Here is a 23309-nt window from a genome sequence, read left to right as displayed (position 1 = left end):
TCTCCTCTTCTTTAAGGACACAAGTTATATTGGATCAGGATTCACCCTAATGACCTTTTAACTTAATTACCTCTTTAAAGGCCCTATTCTCTAAATACAGTTATATTCTGAGGTATTGCAGGTTAGGACTTCAATATACAAATTTGGGGGGGGGCATGACTCAGCCCATAACAACCATTAAATATGATGCTAGTTGTAAGTCTTTGTAAATGCCCTATATCAGGTTGTTAAAATTTCCTTTAATTCTAGTTTGCTTAACTCTAAAAATCATTAATAAGTACTGAATTTTCTCAAGTTTTTTTCTGCATCTATTAAGATGATTATATGTGTTGGGGCACCTGGGTGGCTCTGGATAAAGCAGCTGACTCCTGCTTAGGTCATGATCCCAGCATCCTAGGATTGAGCGCCACATCGGGCTCCCTCCTCAGTGGGGACTCTGCTTCTCCCTCCCCGTGCTCTTGTGCTCTTGCTTGCTCTCTCTCTCTCCCTCCCTCCCTCTCAAATAAACTCTTTAAAAAATGATTATATGTGTTTCCTTTTTCTCTCTTTTAATGTCATAAATTACATGGATTGATTTTTCAAATATTAAGCCCACCTTGTATTTCTGGGAATAACTCCATTCAGTTATGATACATTATCCTTTCTATATGTTGCCAATTTTTATTTGGGAAAATATTACAGAATATCTTTGTGGTGCATAACATATTAAAGCACGTATTTGTGGGTGGAAGGAAACATGCTATACAAATGTTTAGTCATTTATCAGAACATGAAGAATAAACATATTACTTGAAATATGTAGACAAATATCAGGAATAATAGTTCAAAGAGCTAAAAGTGAATGAAAGCAGGACTAGTGGATAAAGTCATCCCTACTCATCCTAACTTGTTTCTCTACCATTTGAGTTTTTAAATTATATGCACATTACTTTGGTAGAAGTAAAACCTGATTTATATTAATGAAAAAAAGTAAATCCTCCCCATCCAGAGACTAGTCATTAGTTCATTTTTAGTTCGTTTTCATTACAACTCTGATTCAGCTGGGATTTTTTTGGTTGGTGCATGGTGTGTGAACACCTGGAACAGGTTCTCTCTTTCCTCCCAAATAACTAGCTCCTCCCAGCACAATTTATTGATTGCCCTTAATTTTTTTCCATGTTAATACTCTCAGTAATTTATACCAGGTTGTTTCTATACCATTTGTCCTTGCCCTGGTACCATATTGACTTGAGCTATAGCTAGAATGAATTTACTGTGGTGGAGAAGCTCATCCAAACAAAAAAAGAAATAGGATGTGCAAGGCACAGAGGTTTATAAAAGCAGATGGCTGGTAAATGCATAGTTTGGAGGAATCTGAGAGTAGATATTGATGAAGAAATTGGGGTTCAGAGCAAATGGTCAAGAAAGAATTCTTGGTAAGTCTTTGGTGGTTTTATTAGAGCAGGAGGACAGGACCTATGGGCAGAAAGAGCTATACTGGGGTTGTGAGGGATGACTGATTATATACTTTCAAATTGGGAGGAGGTTAGGGACAGTACAAACCTCCAAGGTATTTTGGAAACAAGGTTTCCAGGATCCCGAGGGGGCTTGTTAGGGAAAGGTCATTTACTATGGTTTAGTAAAAACTCAGTCATGAGACCCTTCAGAAGCCTATCAGTGGGCCATATGTTTGGGGGATGATTACCAACATACATCTAGGGGGATAGAGATAAAGGAAATTTCCAAAGGAATTTTTGTATCTTAAAGAAGACTTATAGGATGGGGGGCAGGGGGGAATCCTCAGACTAAGAATGCCTCTTGCCCTTAGCAAAGTATTAACATTGAAGAAATTGAGTTCCTAGAGGAATGTCACTCTGCCTGTTTCAAGGACTATCAGTGGGCTGTAAGTAGTAAGGAAATTTAATTTTTCTTTTGCCCTGGTTTCCCATATCAGATATGTTTCGTAAATGTTGAAAGTGCAACAGTAAGTAGCATTATTTAAAACAAAACCTTGACAGGCAATCCTTGGAGAGGAATCACTAGCTTCATAAGCTGAGACCACCGCGTGAAGCAGAGACAGCAGACAAAGGCAAGCCCCTGCACTCTGGCTTCGGTTTTTCGCCAGCGCAGGCTCACCGAGTGCTGGCGGCCCAGGGGGCGGGGCAAACGTCACTTCCCCTGGCCTCTGGCGGGGGCGCGATGACGGCCCGCCTGGAGCCTCCCCAGCGGCGTCCTGGAGTCGGGATAGGAGTAGTGGTAATTAGCAGCCAGCATCCTCGTTGTGTCCTCCTGGGCAAGAGGAAAGGGTCAGTTGGAGCCGGCAGTTTTCAACTTCCTGGAGGCCATTTGGAGTTTGGGTGAGCAGCTACAGGGGTCACCCAGGGAAAGCCCAACGTGCAGGGGAAGGATGAACTCTTTGCGTGCGTCCGTGCGTCTTTGCGTGCACGCTGACGCTGCGTCTTCTCGCGCGTTCCTCTGCTCGCCCCCTCTGGCTGATAAACCCCGCCCACCCCAGGTGCACGCTGGGAGCGGGGCACTGAGCTAGGGAGGCTGGGGAAGGAGCTGCCTTAGGTGTTGAGTCCCGCTAGCACAGTCCTGTTCTTTTGGCGTCACGGTTGCGAGCTGGTGTGTGTGGTGCGTTTTTCTAGTTCTTGCACGTAAGGGACGGAAAGTGGGTCTTTATAACCCTCGAGCAGTCCAGTTTTGCCAGTGAAGGTATTTGCATGGTTTGGCTGTGCTTTAAACTTCCACGCATGGACGATCTGTTTCCTGCCCGAGCACGTGTACTTGCACCCTGACCAAGCAGATGGGCTAGTCGAACTCTCTGGGCCTCAGTGTCTTCATCTTTCCAGTGGGGAAGTTGGAACAAAGCACTTTTTAATGTCCCTCTCTGCTTTGGCATTCTGTGGTTTGATAATGGATCAGACCAACAAAAGAAGTCGGGTAGTTAAGGGTCAGGTCTACCCAAGGGTGCAGAAAGCCGGGGGTTGTGCTGAAAGGTGGGTTCTGAAGGGAGAATACGGTTAAAGTCAACAGCAGATAAACAGCATCTAAAGCGTTCAGAGCCAGCACTTGTTTTTCCATTAGTGTAAAAGTTCCAGACATGCATAAAAGAGAAAATAGTTGGTGAATCCTCATATACCTGTTACTAAGCTTGTTCTTCTTTTATCTTTATTGCTCCCTCTCAACAGACACACACATTGTTTTCTAGACTCGTCTAAAGGAAAACTCAGACATTTATTATACCACCCCTAAATAATTCAGTATGTATCTGTAATAGGCTTTTCAAGAGACGTAAACACGTTTTCCCACCTTAACAAAATACCATTTTCACACCTCAAGGTAATTCTTTAATAACCTATGATACCCAGTCTGTACCGTCTTTCCCAATTGTCTTGAAAATGTCTTTTTATTGTTTCGTACCAATCGAGATCAAAGGAGGAGTACATATTACATGTACTTTGGGATTGATAAATTTTTTTAAGTCTCCAAATCCAATAGTAATCCACCCCCCCTTTCCCTTTCTTTCCATGCTATGTTGAAGAATTTGGGTCATTTGGAGAATTTCATACATTCTGACTATATTCTTCTAATCCACCTATTTGTTATAAAGTGCTAGTTAGAAGTAGAGGTTTGATCCTAGTTCCCTTTAACCAGACTTTGTCTTTTATGAAACATGGAATTCTTATGTCGTAGCACATGGAATTTTTTAAATAGTCTTCAGGATTTTAAAAAGCATCAATAAGTTTATCATTTTTAGATAATTAAGATAAGCCATCAGTTAATAACTAATAAAATTTCGGGCACACTATATTGTACTTGGTCAATTGTTAATAGGCATTAGGTCACAAACTAAGCACTAGTTAGAATGTATAATTACTGGAGCAATGGCTAAAGATAGCTTAATAATAACACAATAAAGTATTGGAATCTTTACTCAGATATCCAATGATAATAGCCAGAATTGAACTTTAATGAGCTTTTTACTAAGTGCTAGATATTATGCTAAGCTCTTCACATGTATGCTTTCACTTATCTTTATATGACTGGTACACTGGGCTAAGTTTGATGGGAAACAGATAGGAAATGGCTTTATTTTCTCCTTCCATTGTCTTTAAACATGATTTGTCTTTCCCTTCTCTGCTGCTCCAAGACATTTCCTGCAAATTCTATTGTTTTCCTGTCACTTGATTATAAAAATAAATCACACTTCGGTCATTGTGATCCACTTCCAAGCATTTGTCTCTCCCCTGTAGTGGGGAAAAGGAGAGAAGAGGGGGGCCTCCTCCTCTTCTCACTGTTTCTGGTTTCCTTCCTTCTCCAGGATGCTGGGGAGGAAGGGAGGGGGCCAGACTTTTTACATTACTAGTGCTGCTGTGGGGGCGCCTGGGTGGCTCAGTTGTTAAGCGTCTGCCTTCGGCTAAGGTCATGATCCCAGGGTCCTGGGATCGAGCCCCGCATCGGGCTCCCTGCTCCGCGGGAGGCCTGCTTCTCCCTCTCCCACTCCCCCTGCTTGTGTTCCCTCTCTCTCTGTGTCTCTCTCTGTCAAATAAATAAAATCTTTAAAAAAAACAAAAAACTAGTGCTGCTGTGATCCCCCCATGGGTACGGTCTGGATGCAGTATTCACAGGTGTGCTCTCTTTCTCAGCATATATTCGTTGGTTGTTTGGAAGTCCTATAAGGATGTCTATACTGCACAGTTTTCTGACATAGGTGACTGATGTAGCTTTTGCTTAGCACACTATCTTGCATTTTCTTTATGCTGCGGTCCCCAGTTGTCTCTTGTAGCATCTGTTGGGCCCAGAGGAAATTCACAATCGAAAATAATGCCTTCACTGTCACCCTTTTCTCTTGCTCATTCATCATGGGCTTCTCTAGCCAGTCTCCTGCTTTCCAGATTCTCAAGGTGGGAATAAGCCTCAGTCTCTGTCTTCACATGCATCCCTAAACATCAAGGGACACATTTTAGACTTACCGAAGAGCTCTTACCTTTCTACCGCCCCTACTCTGATGCACAGCCTGAGTTTCCGCAGCTCCATATGTCTTTAGCAGGGGAGTAACACACCAGTGTCTCCTTGGAAGTCACACTGAATCTCTGTGACCAGTTTTCTTGGAGCACCTCTCACTTGGCTTTGGGGCAGAGTTGTCCCCTCATCAGGAGGAAGGGAAACATTGCTACTATGCTTGAAAATTCATAACTTTGGGGCCCCTGGGCAGCTCAGTCGTTAAGCGTCTGCCTTCGGCTCATGTCATGATCCCAGGGTCCTGGGATCGAGCCTCACATCGGGCTCCCTGCTCAGTGGGAAGCCTGCTTCTCCCTCTCCCACTCCCCCTGCTTGTGTTCCTTCTCTCGCTGTGTCTCTCTCTGTCAAACAAATAAAATATTAAAAAAAAAAAAAAGAAAATTCATAACTTCCCTCCCTCCCAAAAATCTCTCTTTTTTATTATGTAGACTGGGTGGGGTGAAGGTCAAAAACTACTCTGGCCTTTGGAAACTTTTGAGTTTAGATGGCATCTGTTTGGTCTTTTGCCATACTCTTTAGAACTTAGAGGTGTTTATTGCCTCTTGTCCTCAGTTTTGAGGCTTAATCAAAAATTGTGAGACTGCAGGAAAAGACATCATCCACTTCTTGATACACCTACAACAACCCAGTGAGAGAGTGGCATTATCTCTTTATTTGTCCAAGATAGAAAGTAATGGACTTTGAAATCAAACCTAGGTCTAGCTAACTCCAAAGGCTGTGCTCTTTTTTTTCTTTCTTAAAGATTTTATTTATTTTTTCAGAGAGAGAGACAGAGACAGAGCACAAGCAGGGGGAGCTGCAGGCAGAGGGGGAAGCAGGCTCCCCATGAGCAAGGAGCCCGATGATGCAGGACTCGATCCCAGGATCCTGGGATCATGACCTGAGCTGAAGGCACATGCTTAACTGACTGAGCCACCCAGGCATCCCAGCCTGTGCTCTTAACTGGTATATCAAACTGTCTCCTGATTGCATTCGGCTTCCAGGCATGTGAACGAGTGCTGAATTGGCTAAATGTTCTTTTTTTTTTTTTTTGCTCAATATGAAGTCCTTTTGGTCTTCAGATAACTTCAAATACCTTATACTTCAGATGAAGAGAATGTCAAAGGCAGGGTTGTTGATTGATTATTTTAAAGCATGAGCCAGTTACAGTTCTTCTTGCTTTACACTAGAAATTCCTAGCTAAGAATTTCCATGGCAAAAAAGTAAATTACATAAACAGAATTGAATACAGTAGTATGCTTCTGTTTTCCAGTGAAACGTGGGAAGAATGTGCTCAAAGGGAAACCTGGGAAGAAGCAGCTCTTCACCTGAAAAATGTTCGCTTTGCCTCAGTTGTGAATTCCTTTGTTGAGAAAGAAAATTACCATTATGTGACCATACTAATGAAAGGAGAGGTGGATATGACTCATGACCCGGAACCCAAGAACACAGAGCCTGAAAAAAATGAAAGTAAGAGAATTATAATATACTCATGCATCTTCTGAGAGAAGCATATCATCTGAGTATTATAGTATGTTGCCATGGGAAGAGACTTAGAGTCTCTTCGTACAGAAATGTAAATATACTTAAATCCTGAGACCATAAGGACACAGCAGGAAAGAGAACTGGCTCCCGAGCCATACTATTTGACTTGCATCCCGGTTTTTCCACTTAGAGGTTTGCAGCCTTGGGCAAGTTATTTAAAGTCTCTGGGCCTCTTTTTTCCTCTATGATAAGAGTAACCACCTCAGATGGGTTGTAGTAAGGATAAAATGAGTTAATATGCATAAAGAACCAAGTGAACAGCCTAAGTACTCAGTAAATCTTAGTTTTATTGTTAGTGTTTTATTTTACTTCAGACTGATTTTAAGGAAAATATTTAAGGTGCCATGCTCAGTGTTCTCACCTGTATAAAGGTATAAATTTCCTTGTATAGAGAGGGACTAACCAGACAAAACAGTTATCCTCCGTGTCGTGTCGGGTGCTCTGAAAGCTGTAACAACAATTGATATTTACTGTGTGCTAAGCGTTGTTTTAAGGGCTTTGCATGTACCACCTCTCTTCAAGTTTCATAAAAGTCCATGACAAAGAGTAAAATATTGAATTTATCAAATATATTATTTGCCATATGACACCTGATCCAAGTGGTCTTGTGTCCTGAACCTCCCCTGTAAACATTTAATTTATTCTCTAATATGGAAGAATCTTTTCATTCAATAAATAGTTCCTGAGTACTGTGTGCCCATTACTATTCTGGGCACTAAAGAAGCGGCGATGGGCAGAACAAAGTCCCTGCCCTCTCAGACGTGACATTTCACTGGGGGGTGGGGGGAAGGCAACAGATTGGCAGGTATTTTACAGTGTAATTATAAGGAATAAGAAGGATAGGGACACATGGGTGCTGCATCAGATAGGGTGGTCAGGGAGGGCTCTGAGAAGGGGACATATATGCAGAGGCCTGGAGGAAGTGATATTTCCAGAATGAATAAATCATCACTGAAGTGTTTTGCAGATTGAATTGATTGAATGAACAGAAGGGCATGTCCCACCCAAAGGCCTGTTGAGTCATATATGATTTTTTTTTTTAATAAAACAGATAACTACTGGAAATCATCTCAAGTGAATTAGCAAAGTCTGAGCCATTTTTACTCACTATACCCTAACACCAAATGTGTGGCTTTTCTCCTCACACCAAATAATTCTCCAGACATCAGTTGGGTGTCTTACAATTCAGTTGAATTCTTACACTGTCTGGAGTTAGTATCAGATCCCAAAAGTTAAGGAGCTCAGTTCCACAAGACTGTCCCCAGTCACTTCAATTGCCAGTCGAAAGTCCTGGCCTCCTGTATTTCTGACTGCCTGGCTACATTGGGCTTCCCACTACCTCCTCCTCGGGTTCAGTAATTTGCTAGAATGGCCTGCAGAACTCGGGAAAACACTTTCCTTACATTACCAGTTTATGACAAAGGAAACAACTCAGAACAGCCAAATGGAAGAGAGGCACTGGGCCAGGTAGGTGGGGAGAGGGAGGCTGAGCTTCCATACTCTCAAGGAGCATGACACCCTCCTGGCACCTTGATGTGTTCACCAACCGGGAAGCTCTCTGAATTCTGTTGTGTAGGGTTTTCATGGAGGTTTCTGTGTAATGGGACTATTGCATATTATTATTGCTACAACTGATTAAATCATTGTCTGCTGGTGATTAACTCAATCTCCAGCTCCTCTCCCCTCACCTCAGGTGGGATGTGGGTGGTGGGAAGTCTTTCTGGTCACCAGCCCCCATCCTGAAGCTATCTAGGGACCTCCAGTGACCCATCAGCTTATTAGCATAAACTCAGATATGGTTGAAAGGGGTTTATTATGGATAACAAAAGTTGTTCCTCTCATCCCTATCACTTAGGAAATGACAAAGGTTTCAGGAACTCTGTGCCAGGAAACAGGGAGGAAGGCCAGATATATATTTCTTATATCACAGTAACACACACAAAAACACCCAAAAAGTATCCAAAGGCCTCCGGTTGGCCTTGGGCACAACTAAAATCACTCATGCCTTAAGAAGGGAAAGCAGGACAGGTAGGTGAGAAATGTACCAGGTTCCCTGGGGGAGCTCTCTACAAGTTCTGCTCTCTCTCCCATCCTAATTATCCTGGATAAATTGAGGACTAGGAGAGAGGACAGTAACAGTGGGAACAAAACTCAATAGTCTAGATATCCTGAAGCTGTGGGGAGGAGCAGTTGATTATTTGGCTTTTTAACATCAAATTGAAGTGTAAATATGGATATTTCCACGTTAACACTTTTTGTAGGACTCCGTTTCCTACAAAGCAGGATGTATTTCATATACCTGAAGCAAAATATATTTCATATAACTGAATTTTTAAAAACGAGTTTGAGGCATCATTTATTCAGGTAATAAATAAGCACAGATCATTGTTATCTAAAAACAGAAACTTCAACTTGGAAGAAATGACCATTTCCTTATTTTTATCTCTGTTACAGGCAAAAAAAAAAAAAAACCTGAGACAAAACGATGAAATAGTTTGGTTTTGTATACTTCGTGTCCTTCATAAGAAGCAGACATAGAAAGTATTCATTTGTAGATAAGGGCCGAGCAGAAAACACCGGAGTGACTGACTGTCCAACCGGCTCTGACCAGTCGGCAGTCCGCTGCCTGTGTCTCTCAGGCCCCAACCCTGCCCGGCCACCCCGCCCGGCCCCTGCAGGGATTGATCGGGCCCAGCTGAGCCCCCTGGTGCAGAGTGCTGGCCGCCTCTATTTCTAGTTACCTTCCCCTGGCATTCAGAAGGTATCTCAGGTTCAGTTCAAGTGTTCAGCTTCAGATCGTACTTCATGTTTTTCCTTTATTGAACTGTGCATACATAAAGGGCAGAATTTGGGCTCATTCACCTTTGCCTGGCTCCTATTCAGAGTACGTTGTTCAGAATATGTTGAAGGAAGAAGGGAACGAGGGAATGAGGTTCCCAAATACAGTACCTAGACTGGCCTACTTTTTAACAACTTCTAAAAGACTATTCTACTTTATGAAGTTCGTTCTTAGGGTTTTTGTTACTCTACTATTGTACGCATTGTTTTTCTCCTCCTAGAATATGGTAGTTTTGAGTCCTTTTTACATGCTTTGTGATTTTTTAGAATTCATTTATATAACTTTTTTTGAGTTTGTCTCCCTTCATTTGGTTGACCCTCTCACATGCTAGTAATCTGAAATCAAACAGCATGATTTTATAAGGCCCAAGGTTACTAGGACCAAGTCAGATTGGACCAGAAACACTCATTCCACTCTATCCCTTAGTAACAATATAGCAGGCATTATTTTCACTTTTTTCCCAGTTGAGAGCCCTTGCTGAGGACCAGCTGCAGCACAGCCAAGATGCAGTAGCTCCGTGGTGGTGGTGGTTTTATTTATAGTATAAACATGCGGTCTCTCTCCCATGTTCATCAGATCCTGGATCTGGCTCCCCCGCTTCAGGTTACAAGTTAGAGCATCTTTCCTCCAGCCAGCCAGTTATAATTAGGAGGATCAGCCAGGTGCTTCATTTTCTCCAAGACAAGAGAAACTTTACAGACAGCTCTCTTGAGACTGTTAATTCGGCATCTTGCAGACCATTGCTGGGTGACACCTCTCTGTCCCTCTCTCTCCCCCCCTCCCTCTTTCCCTTTCCTTCCTTCCTTCCCTCTTTCTTTTAGTCTGTGGTCACAGCGGCTGATCACTCCTTCCTGAACCTGTTCTAACTTTATGGATTCTCTGTCCCCTGCTTTCTCAGAGTGAAAGTACATACCTGTATTTTATAGGCAGAGAAATACTTAGTGGGAGTAACTGCACTTAAACATAAGTATACACATGTGATCATGAGGAAACGTAGTTTGAACGTGGAGTGTATATCTTAATAATATAGTATTTATATATTCATCTGTTAGGAGCATCTGTGCTTTCGTGTTATTTACATCTAAAGATTTAATTAATTTATTTATTTGGGAGAGAGAGCACTTGTGTGTGAGAGTGGGAGGAAGAGGGAGGGAAAGAATCTCAAGGAGTCTCTACACTGGGCTCATGGAGCCCATTCTGGGGGCTTGATCTCACAACCCTGAGATCATAACCTGAGCCAAAACCAAAAGTAGGTTGTTCAGCCCAGCCACCCAGGCACCCCTCATGTTATTGACATTTAAATCATCAAAGAAGGGGTGCCTGGGTGGTGCAGTCTGTTGAGCAGCCAACTCTTGGTTTGGGCTCAGGTCGTGATCCCCGGTCCTGAGATGGAGACCCTGTCGGGCTCTGTGCTCAGCATTGGAATCCACTTCAGATTCTCTCTCCCTCTCTCCCCTCTCTCTCTCTTTGCCCCTCCTGCTCACCTGCTCATGCTCTCTCTCTCTCTCTCTCAAATAAAATAAATAAATAAATAAATAAAAATAAAAAATAACTCATCAAGGAAAACACTGTTCCCTAGAATGTTCCTCTAGAATTTTATGGATTTCACAACTAATAGACACTGTTTAATCTTTCTTCTTTCAATGGATTTTTTTAAAATTGGTCCCATCCCTACTGTCTTTCTACCTAAAGTGTACTGCAACACAGAGAATACTTCTTATTCTCTGCACAGCTTCCATTACCTTTTAAAAAGATGGAGGATAGCTTAGAAATGTAATTTACCGGTGCGCCTGGGTGACTCAGTCGGTTAAGCGGCTGCCTTCGGCTCAGGTCATGATCCCAGGGTCCTGGGATCGAGCCCCGCATCGGGCTCCCTGCTCAGTGGGGAGCCTGCTTCTCCCTCTCCCACTCCCCCTGCTTGTGTTCCCTCTCTCACTGTGTCTCTCTCTGTCAAATAAATAAATAAAAATCTTTAAAATAAAAAAAAAAGAAATGTAATTTACCTTATTCTATAGGTGAGGTAACTAGTTTATTTTAATGTAGTATTGTAACCTGTCGTATATAAAGTTCTGTGCGTTTCATTTAAGCCAAATATTTAAGCAAAGATGGAATGGTCCTAAATCTGGGTTTTACCATAATGGGGCTCTTATAAACTTGGCTTCATGTGGAAATAACAGCATGTTTTAAATGATCACCATTCTGTTACGCTCATTCTAAATGCAAATTATGTTGGTACAGCAGAGCTAATGCATAGCATCACTGTGATTAGTAGCATACTGTTATCAGTGGCGGGTCGTTTTTGAATTTAATCAGTTTTTTCTCAGGATAGGTTAACTTGCCAAAATAAATATTCTTTGTTTGCTTCTAGCTAAATTAATTGATTTGGTATCTTTCTTTTCTAGGTTGGGAGTGGGTTCCCTGGGAAGAATTTCCTCCACTGAACCAGCTTTTCTGGGCACTGCGTTGTTTAAAGGAACAAGGCTACAATCCATTTAAAGAAGATTTGGATCATCTGGTAGAATACAAAGGACATCATCCTTGGGGGTACAAGAAGAAAACCTGATTTATTTTAAAAAGACAAAAGAAGGTCCTGTTAGAAAATGAAAAATATCTACATTTCAGAACAACTCCATTTTATTTAGAAAGTTCCATATGATTGTCAGTTTATTTGATCTCTCTTAATATACCCAACACCCTTTCAGCCAGTACTTGTGAAAAATTTTTGGGCATTATGTCATGAAGTGCACTTCAGACTCAGCGTGACAAATGGTGGTATTGTGGCACTTCTGCTCTCTGTATTTCTTTGTGATTTTTACTGTGCAGTTTGTCATGACCAGCTTGCATGGGGTGGAGGGCAGTAGGATTTGCCTTAGTGTTTCCGTTCAAATAGAGATCCTAGTTCAGATGCTAACACAGTGTGCCTGTTGCAGAATTTATCCTGTCTGTTGATTTTCCTCTTCTGTTTTATTTAAAGCAAAATTTTTAGTACTGAATTATGACCGTCCTTGCACCTGGAGCAACAGGACAGGTCATTAGGGTGTATGTCCCAGAGTTCTGATTCAGAACCTACCTCAAGAGAAGTGAGACAAACCGCCTGAGATATTACCCTGTCATTAACAGGCCATGTAATTTTGGATTTCTCACCTAATCTCTGTGAGATCCAGCTTCCTTATATCTAAAAGAAGAGTAGACTAGGGCACTGGTTCTCAAGGTGTGGTCTGGGGAGGTCTGTGAGACCCTTTCAAGGGCACTCAAGGTGAAAGCTGCTTTCATAATACCAGGACATTATTTGCCTTTTCCACTGTCATTCTTTAATGAGTGTACAGAGGAGCTGTCCAGAGGCTAAGGGACACGTGATATTGTAACAGACTGAATGCAAGAAGAAACCAGGCAAGCCTCATGGATGATACTCTTCATAGGTTTATCTCAAATATAGTTGATTGGGAATTCATTGATTCCTTTTTTTTAAATTTAAATTCAATTAACATATAATGTATTATTGGTTTCAGAGGTAGAGGTCAGTGATTCATCAGTTATATATAACACCCAGTGCTCTTTACATCATGTGCCCTCCTTAATGCCCATCACCCAGTTATCCCATACCCCCACCCCACTCCCCTCCAGCAACTCAGTTTGTTTCCTATGACTAAGAGTCTCTTATGGTTTGTCTCCCTCTCTGATTTTATCTTGTTTTATTTTTTTTCCTCTCTTCCCCTATGATCCTGTTTTGTTTCTTAAATTCCACATATCAGCGAGATCATATCATAATTGTCTTTCTATGATTGGCTTATTTCACTTAGCATAATACCCTCTAGTTCTATCCAAGTCATTGCAAATGGCAAGGTTTCATTTTTTTGATGGCTGAGTAGTATTGCATCGTATATATATACATCTTCTATGTCCATTCATCTGTCAATGGACATCTGGGCTCCTTCCATAGTCTGGCTATTGTGGGGAATTCACTGATTCTTTAGGCTAGTACTTATCACCAAGCAGATGTGTTACAGCTTCAGAGACTTACCACAAACCTGTAGAGTTTTTCCACATCAGCTACTTTAAATTTTTGATAGACTCATTAGGAGCTTGTGAGATTGTTTGTTTTAAATTCACCCAATTAGACATGAAGGTTTATTGCAATGGAAATTAAAAACTAACCTGGGCTCTTATTTATAGGGAAAGGTGAAAGGATAAGTTTCATATTAGAAGGGGATTGCATTTATCCCAGTACCTAATATGCTCAGTTGGCATCCCATAATCACTCAGTAAATATTTCTCTAAATAAGCAGATGAACGGAGGAGGATTTAGAACTCTTATGTAAGCAGTTAATTCTTAGGTGATTTGAGAATTGCCTTTAATGGAAAAAAACGAATGTTGACTACTAGCAATATTCTCTTAAGATTAAATGTCGGCTAGAGTTCCTGAGGTATACCTTACCCCCACAGGACGCTGGGGAACCTGAAATATCTCTTCATCTGTTTGCTAGATCAAGCCCGGAGGTGTCCTGTATCCCCAGATAAGCAAGTGCGGTATCCTAGCAAAAGCATTCCCAGTAGAGCATGATGTGAATTCAGCCTCCCTTACCTCCACTTGGAAGAGACAGTTCCCTGATAGCTTAACTGCTAGCTTTCCAAATAAGGCAAATGCTTTCAGATGAAACATTCTCTTTGGGGCAGCAAGGATCATATTAACTGGGAACTGTGGAGAAGGAAAGCTCAGGGAGTCATCTCTGTGGGAGAACACAAAGTCTTGTTCCAACATAAAATCAATCACATGTCAATGCTGCCTTTTAAAAAAAATAATTAGATTATTTATGTTGTACTGAATTTGAACCCATCACACTTAATCCCAAATTCCCATTCTAGACTTCCTCCCATTTTTATGTTTAAAATGTTTAAGTATTTGGCTTTTTGCATAATAATATTGCTTAGTGTTCAGTATAAATATCATTAAACACCTATCACAGTACTTGGCACACCCCTCTGGTTGGCTAACTAACTGAGGTAAAATACACATGACAAAATTTGCCCTCTGACTTATTTTTGACAGTATACCTAGAATGACTTTTCAAAAACTTGAATCTGATGGTCATTTGGCTTCTTTTCAATTGAGGCTGTTACAAATAAAGCTGCTGTGAGCACTTGAACATGCTTTCTTTGGGGTTCACATGTGTATTTATTTCCGTTGGATATAAACAGATGAGTGGAAAGGCTGGGTGACAGAGTACATATCTTTGCTAAAGAAATCTTTTTTTTTTTAAAGATTTTATTTATTTATTTGACAGAGAGAGACACAAGCAAGAGAGGGAACACAAGCAGGGGGAGTAGGAGAGGGAGAAGCAGACTTCCCGCTGATCAGGGAGCCGGATAAGGGGCTCGATCCCAGGACCCCGGGACCATGACCTGAGCCGAAGGCAGATGCTTAGCGACTGAGCCGCCCAGGGGCCCCTTGCTAAAGAAATCTTAATGTGCTTAATTTATAAGTTGCCTCTTCAGAACTTGCTGGGGGTATTATATAACATATGAGAGAGAGAGAGAGAGAGATCCTGGATATATATATAGTTACCAGGATATATATATATCCTATTAACTTTCTAGAATATTTTAAGAAATCTAAATTCTGAAATACATTTAGACACCAGGGTTTTGGATGAGAGATTGTAGAGCTGTATATATAAATGCAAAGTGAGTGTGTACATCGCAGTTTGATTTCTTTGAGGTACACGTGAAATTCCCTTTTCTTTTTTAATCCCCTGCCCCATCAACCCTCATAAGGAATCTACATCCCTTCATCCTCTGTTTTTCTGTTTGGGTTTATTTGTTGTCATGTTCTTTGTCCGTGTTGATTTGTGAGTGAAACCACAAGCTTCCCTGACGGAAGAGGTGCTAAGACCGTTGAATTATGAATGCCATGCCTGAGAAGGGTCCTGAAAGGCTTTAGGGCCTGATGCTCAAACTTGGATGGAAGGCCTCACACAGATTTCCAGTCAGCAGGTAACGAGCAGATTCCCCGATCTGCCTTCTAACGGCCATCCCGTGACTCTGAAACACTTGGGATATGGCCACACTTTGAGAAAAATAACCACTTTCCAGATAGTTTTCAGTGTAACCAATATGGCCATTGTGCTTTGCACAAACGTAATATGGGAAAGGCAGGTGTAGAATAATAATTTTAAACCTTGGACACTTTGAATAGAATCCTATTGTAATAAATCTGACCAAATACCAACATTACTGTTTACACTTAGTCAAAATGAAACCCTATTGTTACACAATAGAGACTAGTACAGGATGTTCTTTGTGTGCAGTTTAGAAAAAAAATTGAGCAGAGGGAATTTTGAAAAAGCCCATTCTTAGAGCACTAAGCAGTGATTCTGGAGGATGTTTTCATACCAAACCTGTAGCAAATTGTGTTTTCAATGACAGAGAAAGGAGTGATGTTGGGTGAATGGGAATATGCTACCCCTAAATATGCCATTTTGGCATGATTAATTAAAGTTACTTAAGAAAGAGCCAGTGCAGGGACATTCTGACCCTCCTTTGTCTGCCTGAAAGCAGGAAATAAATCTCCCATGTGAAAGGTACCCTTCTTATATACCAGGAGTTAGAGAGACATGCTTATCACCAGAGATAGGGAACTTAGCAACGAGAAGACTGCATAAACAAATACTGTTACTTCTTCACTAATTTATTACCCCAAGCCCAAACCCCTTTGTCTTGTCAGTTCTGCACAAACTTGTTTGTCTAAAAGGTATAAAAGATGCCTGCATTGGGCACTTCTTTGATTTTCATATTTTTATGGGTTCCATATATACAAAATTAGATGTTTTTCTCCAATTAATCTACGTCAATTTAGTTATTAGATCAGCCAAAGAACCTAGAAGAAGGGAAAAATTTTCTGCCCCGACATGGGGCATGCTCATTTTAATAAAGGTACAACGTACGTGAGTCTCAGACTTACAACAGGATCAAAGAGTTAAATTTTCAGTGTGGGGAAAACAGCAATCCAAAAAGCATGACATTTCTTGTTTTTGTTTAAAAATTAATGCTAACTTTTGGGGTGCCTGGGTGGCACAGTTGGTTGAGCATCTGACTCTTGGTTTCCACTCAGGTCGTGATCTCAGGCTCGTGAGATTGAGCCCCGTGTTGAGCTCTGTATGTCGGGCTCTGTGCTCAGCATGGAGTCCGCTTGAGACTCTCTGTCCCTCTCCTTCTGCCCTGCCCCCTTGCTCTTTCAAATAAATAAATCTTTAAAAAAATTAGTATAATAATAAAAATTTAGGCAAACTTTGATGAGACCCAAGTGTTTGAATATAACATTTTTGGTCATAATATCTTTAATTGATCATAGTATCTTTAAATTAACACCCATATATGTATTTATTGATTTTTTTTTTTAAGATTTTTTTATTTATTTATTTGAGAGAGAGAGAGCACATGAGAGGGGGGAGGGTCGGGAGGGTCAGAGGGAGAAGCAGACTCCCTGCCAAGCAGGGAGCCCGATGCGGGACTCGATCCAGGGACTCCAGGATCATGACCTGAGCCGAAGGCAGTCGCTTAACCAACTGAGCCACCCAGGCGCCCTGTATTTATTGATTTTTGAAGACCATTCAGGTCTGTGCTACAACTCTTGGGAGTTTCTTTTACCTTAAGAAGTCAGGGTGTTGCAGTAAGTGTTGAATTTTGAACTGTGTCCTTATGTTTTATTGTACTTGCCACTATTTGGATTTATCTTACTGATTTGTTTATGGGTGTATTAACTGTCCCCTCCCTCAGCTTCGTCAAGTGCAGGAAGGCAGGCTCTCACTGTCTTATTCATTGCTGTACACTCAGCACTGGAAGATGCTCAAACACATGAGGAAGGAAAGGAAAGCAAAGGACAGGATGCAGGGGAGGGGGAGTTAGCCATGGGGGCTCTAGACTACATTGCGAATAGCAAATATTCCTTCACGCTGACCCTATGTCAGTCTAGGAGGCTTTTTCAACACAGCCAGAAGCACCAGTCAATGGGAAACGAACATGGTTGAAAACTATTCCATATGATCACTAATGCTAATATTCTTTGACTTTATGTATCAGAAGGTAAAGTAGCTAAGACATTTAAAATGGAAGTTTCAGCAAAAGATTTAAACGACAGTATGCCTCATTTAAGGAATATAAGTACCCACTGTGTGGCAACAGATTTCATTCAAATGGCCATAAAATCTGTTGTTACAAAGAAAATCATTTTCCCATACAAACATTGTAATTAGGGAGATACATCCTGGCCAAAGATTTGGTCTCATAAAAACTGCTGAAAAAACTATTTGTTAGAATGATGATACAACAAAATTGTTAATTGAAAATATTGATTAACCAAATACAGTAAAATGGTCTTAAGTGTATAGGTGGCCTAAATATCACGGCCTAAGGAACTATAACAGAACCCACAAATGTTTGCTAATGTGGGTTCCCACACACTTTCTGTGCCTGCCATCCTTGAATCAGACCTTCAGCTGCATCAAAGCCATCTTGTAGAACAGAGTCCAAACTTTTCCATTCCTTGGCATTTTAAAATGGTGTCAAGTTAACTTCTGATGCAGAAAACAAAAGAATGTTAACATAAAAAAAACATACTAAAGCAGAAAACAGTACAATGAACTTCCACATACCCTACACTCAGATTCCATTAAGTACCAAGACTTTGCCTTATTTGCTTTAGCTCTCTACTTTCCACTTCCTTTTCCTTGGCTGTGTATCATCTATCTATATATTTTTTTTTAGGCAACCAATATTTTACTATATCGCATAATAGACAGTTATGACTAATTTATGCATATTGGCATATGTTGAATTCACATTAATACAAAATAAACTGAACTGTCAGATAATTTATACTTTATTAGAATTCCAAACTAGGCTACTCATTTCATTCCTTGTATTATTCAAGATACCAATCTAAAAACATAATTTTGTTCCCAGCAAACTGCTGAAATTGGAAGACAAATGTTTTTCTAGAGGCCATTTTATTAAATACTAAAAAGGAAAAGAAGTTGGAAAAATTGAATTCTCAATTCATTGCAAGGATGTAGATTACTAAAAACTATATAGCATCTCAGGAAATACATTGTTTTAAAAAATGTATACATGTGGATCTTTAAAAAAGACCAAGAACCTATCCGAAAATATTAATATGATCTCTTGGTAGAAGTTTTTCTTTGTAATTTACTGTATTTGCTAAATGCTCCACTATGAATGTTGTATTACTTTTGCAATCTGAAAAAAAATGTAAAAAGTACACAAAGACAAATTGTAGCTGTATAAGCGTATTATTTAAACATGGAGGTTAACCATTAAGTTAAAAGTGGTTAAAAGTGATTCCTTCTGGAAAATGCAGGAAGAGGGAAGGTGAAGGCAAGAGATAGCTTTCCTTCTAAACCTTTCAGACAATCCAATCTATTAAGATCAGACATTATTATGGTAAGCTTTTTCAGTTACTTAAAAAAAAAAACTAGTGGGAAGACTAATGGGAAAAAAAGCACAAAAAGCAACTTCAATTTATTTCTTCTAAGAATGTCAGTATGGGCCTTTGTGAAACCTACTAGTTGTGATTACTAGTTTAGCTGTATGCAGTCCATCATGTTCATTCACACTCCAGAGTTCTATTTATGTATAAAATGCAACTGGATTTACAAAAATAATTTCTTACCTACACTGAAGGCGTATTTCAATTAAAAAAAAAAGCATACAGAGTACAAACAAAAGTGAGTTTATTTACAAAAATTACAATAATTACAGATAGTACAAATTGAAACAATCTCCCCCGTTACTGTAACAGAAGCTACCAGCCTTCACTTTCAAATGAGGGCTTTGTTATTTCAAGATATGATACACATTCAGTGATCCACTGCCCTTATTCTAAATAATTCCAGGGGCTGATGAGTGGTATGTACATGGGTCATTTCTCTCAACTTTTATTCCCAGAACTACTGTGTACAAGTTCAACATAACTACACTATAACAGGGTAGAGCGGCACTGAGTAATTTTTTTTTCCCCAACAGTAAATTTTGATTATTCTTTAAATATTCACTTAGTGATTTAGAATTGAAACCATGATTTTTCGCTTTAAAAAGAAAGTCCAGTGATTTTTGATGGGTTGCACAATTCCACTATAGCCAGTATTACCTGGCTATTTTTTACAGGCTTCCAATTGTTTAGGAAACAGAATTCCACAGTATTCTATTCTGTTTTGTTTGTTTTTTTAGAGAGGAAGAGAGGTGGGGGAAGGGGCAGAGGGAGAGAGGGAATCTTAAGCGGACTCCACACCCAGCACGGAGCCTGATGCGGGGCTTGATCTCACAACCCTGAAATCATGACCTGAGCCAAAATCAAGAGTCCAGCGCTCAACCGAGCCACCCAAGTGCCCACCCCATAGTATTCAATTCTGTATGAATTTTGTCTTTTATGTTTTTAATCAGAGTCACTACTGCTGCTAGACGAGTCTGTTGACATAACTTCTACATCATCTTCATTTTCTTTATTATGCCCCGGAGGTTCCAACAAAAAGTCATTACTGTGATTTGGTGGTAACATATTCATTGACATGTCATTTGACTGCCATGGATATTGTGGAGCAAGGACATCTGGAGAAAAGAAAGAAGCATATGTAACAATACTTCTACCAGTAATCAATTTACTTCATTACTCTTCCCTCATGCACAGAATCTGAAGTAAATATTTTTTTTAAGGCCAGGAATCAAAATGTACATTTGGCTAAATTAACAAAGATCAAAGTTATCAAGGAAAAGCATGATGTTTTATTAACTAGAACCTGTGTTTTTTTTTTTAAATCTTGCTTCCATCTAAGTAACTTTAGTCAGTTGACCTAATTTTTCTTTTGTAAGACCCTGACAATGACAAATCAAATGTTTCTTACACATATCTATGTAAACTATATGCAGATATATAGTAGGTCATGTATATTATTCTCTCTATATTTTAAATAGCTAACATCTACTACACTAAGTATTACAAGTCTAAACTGCCTCTTAAGCTTTAAAACCACTCTTCTCCTTGGACCCTGAAAATGTTTCTCCTTTGCCAGCAGCCACAATGTTAATCTTTGTCAGTAGAGGGCACTGGAGGGACTCTATAAGGGGAACAGGACTGAGGGATCCGATGCTTCCCTTCTCTCCCCCGTGGTGCCTGGCTGGCAGGGGGACGTCAAGCGGTGAGCTCAGCCCCTAGCAAGTTACAGTGGCGTCTAAGTCTCACCATCACCCTAAAGGTGGCTTCCCAGCAAGGCTCCCTGGAACCCTAATGGATAATTTCCTGCTTGCCGGCTCCAGCCTGTGAATAACCTCATCTAACTTCTCTGCCATCCCGTGAGCCACAGCTACACCCTCTTGAGGGTGCCACGGTATGAACTGAGGATGGGGGTGGGAGAAGCCTCTTCTCAGTGGGTCCCTTCCTTGGGTACTCTGCCTGGTCCTAGTAGTAGCTGCTCCCCACTTCTCCTATTACTGTATTTTTTAAAAACAGTTCTCTTTACCCTTTAGTAGTTAGTATCTTGTTACTAATTAATAATTTTAAAAATTTTCCTTGTTCATATTGCCTCCTGACTGGACTGTGACTGGCATGTAATATGGAATAATCAAAATGAGAAAAATGCAAAGATATCAAGGGAAACTAAGGCACAGTGAGTTCTCAAGTTTGTACTTTCGTTAAAATGATGTTTACAAAGCATTCTTAACACAGGAACATCTTTACAATAAAATGTGAAGCAGAAAACCATTATCTAGAGCATGTTTTTAACACTGTAAAAAATAAGAGAAAAAATGAAATAGGTGAAATATTAAAAGTGATTGCTCAAAAAAATCAGTTTATATTTTTTAAATGTTCTACCAAATCAAAACAAGTCACCTACAAAAGATAAAAGATGGGGAGCATAAAATAAATCTAAGAATAACACAAAACTATACATAAAACTTAAGGAAGGCTGAAATTCAGAATGAACCAAGTCTCACAAAAGTGCTATTTTATTTAGTTATTGAAAAGCCCATAAAAAGCTATTATTCATTTTGTTATTCAATTTGGGAGGTTTTCAGGAGTAGGTTCACTTTGTATTCTTTCTTATTCAGAATATTTCTTATTCTGTTTACACAGTATATTTCACAATTTTAAAAAGCTGTTTAGATTTTAATAAAAGAGAGGCCTAATGCCCAAGGAAAATAACCTATTAACAAATGAGAGAAAAGTCAATTTATTCTAATTTCATGAACTCCAGCTAGAACAGTTTTTAAACTAGAGAGCAGGATAATTGGCAGAAAACCCAGCTATTAAAACAAGCTGGGTCTAGAACCCAAACTTGTTCAACAGCCAGATATTCCATCATCACGTCTGCAACACCTTGGTCTGTCTGAGGGAACCATTCTGATTAACATTACCTGGCAATCTGCCTGCTGCAAGTGCATCCCCTGGTAAATGACCGTTAACACCGTTAGTGGAAGGATTGTTCATCTGACCCAATAATCCACTTCTCATCTCTAAATCAGTTGGGTATGGTCTCCGTGGGTCCCCTAAAAAAAGACTGCTTTTAACTCAGTCATATGCAAAATAAGCATTAATACGTCTCTGAAGTACTGATTTTCCTTGATTTGCTTTGAAAAACTCAAGACACCCATTTTCAATTTTGGAACAGGAAGGTAATCTTATCAATTGTTATTAAGAGCACAAAATATTAAATTTAAAAATACATGCATTTCTTCTTTGAATCTGTACAGTAATATACTATTATCTATACAAAAAAAAAAAAGAGGGGCACCTGGGTAGCTCAGTTGTTAAGCGTCTGCCTTCAGCTCAGGTCGTGATCCCAGGGTCCTGGGATCAAACCCCACATCAGGCTCCCTGTTCAGCGGGAAGCCTACTTCTCCCTCTCCCACTCCCCCTGCTTGTGTTCCCGCTCTCACTGTCTCTCTCTGTCAAATAAATAAAATCTTTAAAAAAAAAAAAAAAAGTCTGCCATTTTAGCAATTGCAGATGACAAATTAAGAAAATTATGATCTTCATTCTTCTAACTTACCTGCATTTCCTAGTAAGAAAATAACGATACATACTCTGAGAGAATAAATAGATCATGACACTTTTTTTTTTTTTTTACAAGGCAGAAAGGACTGGAATGCTTATTTGAAGGACTGTCTAAATTGAAACTTTTCCTAACCAACCTCTTTGATCTTATCATTTAAAGACTAAGTCCTAGATCTTTCCAGTGGAGGAATATCAGGAGCCAATGTTCATTTCTAATCATGAAAGCATACTATTTAGTTTTGGGATGATGAAAACTTGGCAGATTTGGACCAACTTTTTGGTAATATTTCTTACTCACTCCAGATCACTTACCCCCAAAACTCTTAAGTTAACCTTAGTGTTTTTAATATAGTAAAATACCACCATCATGAATTACTGATGTTGAGATACTATCTCCCACTCCTCCCAGAAGACTGCTGCTCGACCTTAGGTCCCTGTCTTATAAATGTTTTATGTACTGTCAATATGTTCGTAGTTTGTTAGTCTTTTTTACTGTTTCTAATTACTCCAGCTATATCCAGTCCCATGTGTTTGCTGTTGGGTGCTCAGTGCTTCACCTTTATCACTGAAGAGTTGGGATTGTCTTGATTCCAAGGCCAGAACCCTTGACAAAACCCCAATGGTTCTAAAAAGTGGGCTTCTGGCCAGCCTGGGTGTTACAGGCATATAAATCTATAGCTTTAGAATCATCACATATCATGGGTGCCTGGGTGGCTCAGTTGGTTGGGCGACTGCCTTCGGCTCAGGTCATGATCCTGGAGTCCCAGGATCGAGTCCCGCATCGGGCTCCCTGCTCGGCGGGGAGCCTGCTTCTCCCTCTGACCCTCCCCCCTCTCATGTGCTCTCTGTCTCTCTCATTCTGTCTCAAATAAATAAATA

General features: G+C 40.2%; 2 protein-coding genes across 2 annotated transcripts in view; one reads left to right on the top strand and one right to left on the bottom strand.

The window, feature by feature from the left end:
• Positions 1-2178: 2178 nt before the first annotated feature.
• Positions 2179-14516, top strand: NUDT15 (nudix hydrolase 15). Its single transcript, XM_006737550.3, has 3 exons — positions 2179-2336; positions 6257-6453; positions 11770-14516. The coding sequence occupies exons 1-3, from the start codon at positions 2179-2181 to the stop codon at positions 11928-11930; spliced, it is 516 nt and encodes a 171-aa protein (XP_006737613.1). The 3' UTR covers positions 11931-14516.
• A 4580-nt stretch (positions 14517-19096) lies between these two features.
• Positions 19097-23309, bottom strand: part of MED4 (mediator complex subunit 4) — a 13908-nt gene continuing 9695 nt past the window's right edge. Inside the window, exons 5-7 of the mRNA XM_081815504.1 lie at positions 22426-22434; positions 21791-21943; positions 19097-19987 (exon numbers count right to left, since the gene is read on the bottom strand). Coding sequence (XP_081671630.1) covers positions 19815-19987; positions 21791-21943; positions 22426-22434 — 335 coding nt within the window. The 3' untranslated portion in view covers positions 19097-19814. The remainder of the gene's footprint in view (positions 19988-21790; positions 21944-22425; positions 22435-23309) is intronic.

The sequence above is a fragment of the Leptonychotes weddellii genome, chromosome 3 (assembly GCF_054177405.1).
Source record: "Leptonychotes weddellii isolate Sample4059 chromosome 3, ASM5417740v2, whole genome shotgun sequence".
Taxonomy (NCBI): Eukaryota; Metazoa; Chordata; class Mammalia; order Carnivora; family Phocidae; genus Leptonychotes; species Leptonychotes weddellii.
The sequence above is the reverse complement of the archived record's forward strand: the minus strand, read 5'-3'. Positions and strand labels throughout refer to the sequence as shown.

Bases quoted from the DNA above. Each gene is read 5' to 3' on its own strand.
- NUDT15 (XM_006737550.3), top strand. From the start codon at position 2,179: ATGACGGCCCGCCTGGAGCCTCCCCAGCGGCGTCCTGGAGTCGGGATA. The intron at 2,337-6,256 runs GTGAGCAGCTAC...TCTGTTTTCCAG, and splicing joins GGAGGCCATTTGGAGTTTGG to TGAAACGTGGGAAGAATGTG. The intron at 6,454-11,769 runs GTAAGAGAATTA...TTTCTTTTCTAG, and splicing joins AGAGCCTGAAAAAAATGAAA to GTTGGGAGTGGGTTCCCTGG.